The sequence below is a fragment of the Nannospalax galili genome, unplaced genomic scaffold, assembly GCF_000622305.1.
Source record: "Nannospalax galili isolate Female #2095 unplaced genomic scaffold, S.galili_v1.0 scaffold591, whole genome shotgun sequence".
Taxonomy (NCBI): domain Eukaryota; kingdom Metazoa; phylum Chordata; class Mammalia; order Rodentia; family Spalacidae; genus Nannospalax; species Nannospalax galili.
Window position 1 is genome coordinate 3,967,818 of NW_008330926.1, and position 7,137 is coordinate 3,974,954.

The 7,137-nt window shown below is 51.8% G+C and overlaps 2 protein-coding genes across 14 annotated transcripts in view; one reads left to right on the forward strand and one right to left on the reverse strand.

Annotated features, from left to right (window-relative positions):
• Positions 1-3,137, forward strand: part of Adar (adenosine deaminase RNA specific) — a 49,863-nt gene extending 46,726 nt beyond the window's left edge. For all 3 annotated transcript variants that reach the window (XM_008854716.2, XM_029557218.1, XM_029557216.1), the window contains 2 exons: positions 180-307; positions 467-3,137. In XM_008854716.2, coding sequence (XP_008852938.1) covers positions 180-307; positions 467-713 — 375 coding nt within the window. In that variant the 3' untranslated portion in view covers positions 714-3,137. The remainder of the gene's footprint in view (positions 1-179; positions 308-466) is intronic.
• A 1,058-nt stretch (positions 3,138-4,195) lies between these two features.
• The window catches only part of Chrnb2 (cholinergic receptor nicotinic beta 2 subunit), a 19,668-nt gene continuing 16,726 nt past the window's right edge, over positions 4,196-7,137 (reverse strand). For all 11 annotated transcript variants that reach the window (XM_008854733.2, XM_029557235.1, XM_029557242.1 and 8 more), the window contains one exon: positions 4,196-6,973. In XM_008854733.2, the coding sequence (XP_008852955.1) occupies positions 6,803-6,973 (171 nt within the window). In that variant the 3' untranslated portion in view covers positions 4,196-6,802. The remainder of the gene's footprint in view (positions 6,974-7,137) is intronic.

The window sequence follows — 7,137 nt, forward strand, 5'->3', positions numbered from 1 at the left end:
TACTCTCAGTCGAATTAATCTGAATCATGGAGGAGTTAGTACAACTCAAGTCTACTCAGTCACAGCAAGGGGAAAGATCAGGGCCCCACACTCCCTTACCCTGGAGTATTTAGTCCCTGCTTTCAAACCTCAGCTCTGAAAGGTTTCTATCTCTCTTCCATCATTCTGGGGATTCCTAGGTTGGCCGAGTCAGTGTGTATGATTCCAAAAGGCAATCCGGAAAGACTAAGGAGACAAGTGTCAACTGGTGCTTGGCTGATGGCTACGACCTAGAGATCCTGGATGGCACCAGAGGCACTGTGGATGGGTAAGGAGGTGGAAGGGTGCAGGAGAGGCACAGCCAGCTCACTGCCAGACTCCCAGGGGTGTCCCACACCTGCGTCTCCAGAGCTTTAGGCCCACCCAACCTATACAGTTCTCACTTCATCTGTGCCCAGATGAGTAACAAGTGCCTTTGCTTCCCCAGACCAGGAAATGAATTGTCCCGGGTGTCCAAAAAGAACATTTTCCTTCAATTTAAGAAGCTCTGCTCCTTCCGTTCCCGCAGAGATTTACTGAAACTCTCCTATGGTGAGGCAAAGAAAGCCGCCCGTGACTACGAGATAGCCAAGAACTACTTCAAGAAAAGCCTGAAGGACATGGGCTATGGGAACTGGATCAGCAAACCCCAAGAGGAGAAGAACTTCTATCTCTGCCCAGTGCCCAATGACTGATGATGTGTTTCCCATGGTGTCAGAGGGTCATCGCATTCCTCATCACATTGGGCCAGAGTTTGGGGGCTTTTTTTTTAAACCCTTTTTTTTTAATGGAGGAACCATAACTGATGGTACCAGGAACCTAACCTACTTGCTTTGGGACTTCGAAGTGGGGGTCTGGCTACGGCCCCCTCCTTTTTTCTCAAGTGAGGAGGCAGAGACTGAAGGAAGAGAAAGGGTTTGTTCCACCTCTAGCACCTGCAGCCCATTTCCCTCAGGTGTAGTTTGTTTGTTTGTTTGTTTGTTTGTTTGTTTTAGTCCCCTTTTCCGTTGCTACACTGACCTCTCGTGGGCTTGATTAGGTTCCAGTTGGTTCTCTCTAAATCATGTCAGGGACTGATGATTTCACTTGTGGATCTGCAGGCCCCTCAACCTCCCCTCCCCTTTTGGGATTCCTTCCTGTGGTCATTTTCTGCTTCCCCGTCCCAGGGAGACCTCTTCAAGGTGAACTTAAAAGAACTTGGTGAAATGTTTACAAAGGCAGGAGACAAAACTGCAGTCAGGTGGTTGCAGCATAGCGGGAATGTGGTTAAATGTGATTGGGACAGGCAAGTCCTTGGACCGTGCTGATCAGCCAGGGGAACTACTTTCGGGACTGCCTTCCTTCCTGGGCAGCAGAGATGTTGAGAACCAGCCACGGGGCTGGGGAAGGGACCCAGGCAAGTACAGCCCCCCTCCCCACAAAGGAGCCCACAAACCACTAACCAGAGAGAACTGACATTCCTTGGAATGTGGCTCCCGTCTCCTTCTATAAAGCATTCCAAAAAGCAGGCTCTGTCCTTGTGGGGGATGGAGCCACAGACCCCCGCCATGTGGTAGGGAAAGCCCAGGACAAGTCCTGGAGAGTGAATCATTTCTGCCTAGACTGAGCAAGAGTAAATGCAAACCATGTTGGTGCAGTCACTGGTCCATGTGGGATGCTTCTCATGGCACTGAAACCAGCAGATGTTGACTAAGCCTTGTATGAGTTGGTGTTTTTAAAGGATGCCAGAGCTGTTGATTTGTAACTGCATTGCAGACAAGAGTCAGGTGTGTTTTTGCATTCGTGCACATGCTTTCATCTTGCCAGATGGCCTCAAAAGCTGCTTCATGAGTAGGACACAGGCCAGGGATCTCCCGCCCTGCCCCTTTGGGAGTCCTGAGGACAGTCTGGCCTCCCACTCTGGGGTAGACTCCTTGGCTATCCCTCTCCCTAACATCTACTTGCATGTATGTGGAGTCCAGCTCTAGCACCAAGTCAACCAGAAAACTGGACCCTGCCCTGTTCCTCTCCTCCAGGACTGAGCACACCTTCTTCCTCTGGATGATGTGTCCACCTGGGAACAGCTGTACCAGAACCTCAGATGGTTTTCTGTTCTCCCCTCCACCCCTCAAGTTGCTACCTGGCTCCCCACCCTCTGGCCCACCTCTTCAACAGTAGCCATACCACATTTGCACTTTGATTCTAATGGCTACTATCTCCTCTACCTATGATCAGAACCCGGCCAACACAAGAGCCTGTTTTTTAAATACTCTAAGGATGTCTTTGCACACCACCAAAGCATCCCATGGAACCAGTAGGGAAGTTGCCAGTGTGAGGGGTGACAAGGGTCTGCCTTTAGGTTATGAGAGAACTGCTGTACTTGGCACATCAGCTAGAGGCATGTTAAGTTAATCCTGACACCTGCATTTGGGGCAGAGCAGTCTGGCTTTCAGCCTGGGGTCTGGATAAGCCCTCCCTCCCCCAAGTAAAGAGGGAGAGACTGACAGAAAAGGCTTGACTCCCCTGGGGTCTAAAGGCTGAAGAGTTTCACCCACTGATTGCTCAGGAAGTTTCCCCTCTGGTCTGCCATTTGGCAGCACTGACTCAGCAGCCTCTTTAGCCCTTTAGCACACACCAGGGCACTCAGAGGACCAAAGCTCCCCTTATCCGGGTTTCTGCTGAGAGGAGTGAGGCATCCCTGCACCCTGCTGGCTTGCCGAAGTAAGCTGCTGGCCCGTCCCACTGCCCCAATACTCCTCGGAGCCCACTGGACAGAGGGGCAGTGCTTCCCACCCAGTGTTCTCATTTTGTGTGGTCTTTGTTTTGAAGACGCAGGGCCCCTCTGCACTGTTTTTAATGATTTCTGTAGTTGATTTGTCTGAACTGTGGCTGTCGTGCATTCTTTGAGTAATCACTTGTAAAAACTGTCAATGCTTGAAGCTATTTCCTGTATTCAAGTGAAAGGATGTTGTTAGCTTTGGGGTCTTGGCAGTAATTCCAAGAGCCAAATGGGAAGAGCCCAGGCACAGCCTTGGTGCTTGATGGCTGCAGTCCAGTTTTATGATTCTGCTTCTTGTGTCCCTTTCAAGTAACAGTATACATTTCTCAGAAATAAAACAGCGAAAACCCAGGATTGTTAGAACCCACATCTTGGTTGCTCAAAGGAGATTGGGGACAGAGGGACCTATGATACTGGGATTTCTGCCCAAAGCACCAGCTACCATGGAGGCCCTGCTGCTCAGTCAGTCCCCCTGGCCACATAATGTGGTAGGCTGGGGCACTCTAGCCATGTTCTCAGAGCCTCCCCTACTTTATACCACCCTGTATCTTGTGCCCAGGGGCTTGATATACAGGATTTCAAAGCCCAGAATGGGGAAACACTCCTGGAAATAAATCAAAAATCACTTTCTCGAGGCCTTGTCCGCACGCCTGGCCTTCACAGCTGCAGTGCCTGTGGGATTGTGGCTATTTGGAAGATGTTGCAGCTAGAAGCCACCAGGCTCGGGTGCATCTTTTCACTTCCTGGATGGTGTTCAAAATCTCCATCCTAAATTCAAAGAAACTTGGCTCTTTCCAGGGTGTAACTTGAGAATTTCTGGAAGATCTATCTTTGGCCTTTCAACAGTGAGTCCCTACCAGAAGACGTTGTTAAGTGGTAGGTCTTTCCTTATCCTTTGTACAGGTGGGACAGCTAAGGCCAGGAGAGCTGGTGACATGTTTTAGGCCATGACATTGAAGGACCAGTATTACTTAGTATCATCCATGGCCTGCTTCAGATACAGTGCTCAGAACACTGAGCAGGTTTAAAGATGTTGCAGAGTGATGTCTCCTGCGAAGAGGTCCTGGAGCTAGGAGGTGCCTCTGTCCTCAGGCAGCCACTGGGCTCACACACAGGGAAATAGAGTGCCCTCGTCTCTGAGGACGTGGCCAACTGTGGGCTGGAAGCATAGCTCAGTAGAGAACTGCTTAGCATGCACAAATGGGCTTCGACCCTGGCTCCCAAATTCAGAGTGCTCACCTGCATTTTGCCCAGGAGCCCACAATTTCACTCTTGCTTTTAGGATTTGTGGTGTGGGAGTCCCGACTTTCCAGGGTGTGGGCTTGAGAGGAAGCCCTGGCCCACCCTGCCTCAGGCAGTTTCTGATACCGCCTAAGGTGACCACTTCTCCATCTGATGAGCAGGGCTGAAGATGACAGCTCACTTGGGCAGCGTGCTGCTGCCACTTGCCTTTTATTTGGACTTGTGCAATGCTCTGACCTCCCTTGAGTACAAGTCCTCCAGCATTCTCCCCACCCCCTGACCCCAACAGAACAGTGACAAGATATTTTTGGAAACAACTTTAAATGAGTCCATCTGGAGATCGGGTGGACCAGCAGTGGAGACAAGGCGCGCCTAGGAATGTGTGGGGAGATGAGTGCACTGACAGTGGGCTGAGTGATGTGTCCTGATGATTCTCAGATTCCCAGAGCTTCCCTCCCTTGGGAACCACATGACCAGCGCACTGACAGACTTCCCAGACCTGTTGTGATAACTAGTACAAAATGGCACTTGTTTTGGCTGCTCAGGTTTGGTGAGTGGGAGGCTGGCCCATGCCAGTGGGACTCGGGGAGATGTTCTGACACCAGGTACTTCTGCCTGGAAGCAGAGGATGACTATGGGAACCATGTCACTCTGGCTCAGGGAACAATTCAGAGAAGGCCCTAAATGTCCTTGCTTACCCCCTAGAAGGTTTCTCTACTTGTCCAAAGGCCACAGTGAGACGACCCAGAACACAAACTACTGCTGCCTCCAGGTCTCTCAGGTGCATCCCTGCAGGATTGTAAGACAGGACAAAGTGTCTCAAGAGTCTGACACAGCAGAAAGTGACTGATACTGGGGTTTCGGAGGCTGGGCACAGAAGCCAGTCTTCCTCCTAATTGCCCTCTTTCCTTACAAATGTGTGGTCCTGCCCTTTCCTCCAGACAGCCTTCCCCACAAAGCCCCCTCCTGTGTCCTTGCTTTCAGCTTTCCACAGCCCTGGCACCAGCCGCTCCAGGCTTGCAGGACTCCACACAGGCAGGGAGCCTGCAGGCCATCTTTTCAGGAAAAGGTGGTTGCCAGGCCACTGGGGCCTTGGTCACTGATGAGAATTCCCAGTTCCTTCATTGCCACTGCCATACTACATTGTCTCAGGTTCCCATCCAGGCTCACCACCTCCCTCCTCAGATCTGTATCCTACCCCAGGGCTGCCCATCACCCAACCAGGTCTCTGAACCTCTCCAGAAACAGCCCAATGTGGAAGGAGGCATGTGACAGCACCAAGGGCAGGGGCAGAGGACCCAAAGTGGCAGGGACTGAGTCTCTACAGCTTCCTAAGGTCCTTCAGGGTTCACCCTGTCCTGACACATGGTAGCCTCCTGCTACCACCCCTCCCCTCATTGTAATCAGCCCCCAAAGACTGCACCCAAAGTGGGAAGAACAGCACTGCCCAATGATCATCCCCCCACACAGGTCCTTTCTGCCTAGCCACAGCACTGCCCACTGCTGTTCCCACTGAACAAAGGCTGAAAGGTTCTAAGAAGGGCGCCATATTCCAGATCAGTGAGCAGTCCACCTCTGGGCCCCCATGCTCCGACATGTTCAACAGGACACAGAATGGCTGGAAGAGCTGCTCACTGACCTTCCTAGCCCTGTGATTAACTTGGAGGACAACCATTTGTGGGAAGTAGTAAATCAAGGGCAGCCCCAGCAGCAGTTGTCAGGGCTCTGGAGGCTGGAAGGCCTGCACTAGAGCCACCCTTCAGAGGAAGAAGGCCTTTCCCAGTGCTGCTTAGAGCTCCACAATGCTTTCCCCAGGGCTCTAGGTCTGAGGGGGTTCTAGACTAATACAGACGACCTTCAATTTCCTGTTCTAAAACAAAGTCTCCCCTGCTACCTGGCAGAGATGCCCATGAACCTACTGGACAAGTGAGGGACACTGAAGCACAGCTCAGATCTCTCATGTCTTTCAAATGGCCTGTGGGTTTCAGGGAAGGGAGGAAAGGGCTAAGCTTCTGGGTGGGTCTGTTTCTGCATGTGTAACCTGGCTCTCATTGGAGCCCAGCACTGTAAAAGTTCTTCCAGCTCCAAAGGACTATGAGCTTGTACATCTCACATAGTCAAAGCCTTCCAAAGGCTCAGAACACAGAGGCTCTTTTAACACCTAGTCTTTCCTATGGGAGAAAGGAAGGTCAGGGAAGGCTAGGGGTGCAGAGAATTCTGCATTGGCAGAAGGGAGCCTGGGTCTGGGCTCTGGAGTCCTCTGAGGCACAGGCTGTGGGATGAGCTGAAGCTCCTCAGAGACTTACAGTGGGGCCAGGCTAAACCTTCAGCAGAATACCCTGACACTGCAGGCACTCCTAGGCCAGTTGCTGTTCACTTAAGTGGGCAGGTATCAGTCAAGTTCCATCTGAAGAGACAACCTGGCTGAAGAGTCAGCCTCTCTCCCACCTCCTCTTCTCCCATGACTTGGAGGCCATAGATGATCCTGTCTCCTTCTCAGCCCCTTCTCCAGCCCCCTCCTCAAGATGGATGGCTCTAATATCTCTGGCTTCTACCTACCAGCCCTCACCTGTACTGTCCATCAACACTACTCCCTGAGTTAGCTCAGGAGAGGAAGAACAGCTTGAACATGAGGCAGCTGGTCCAGCCTCCAGGCTGCTGGGCTATATGTGGATGGAGGTTGTGAAGCAGGGCTCCAGTGGATTCAGGGAATAGACCCATCTTCCACCCAGTATTACTGAACCCCAGGGATCAAGGGGTGAGGAGCTGGAGATGAGTGAGGCCTCACTTGGAGCTGGGAGCCGAGTGGTCAGGGTGGAGGAAGGTAGTGGCAGCATAGTTCTGGAAGAGAGGCTGCAGGAACATGCCGATGGTGCCAAAGACACAGACGAAAACAAAAATCCACAGGAACAGGCGGTCGATCACCATGGCAACGTATTTCCAGTCTTCCCTCACCTGGATGGAGAAGAAAGAGGCTCAGGTATCAATGAGTCTCACAATGTGGGATGGGGTAGAGAAGTCCCCATCTCACACACACACACACACACACACCACTCCTCTCAGCAAACCCAGGGTGATGGGGTAGAGAAGTCCCCATCTCACTCACTCACACACACACA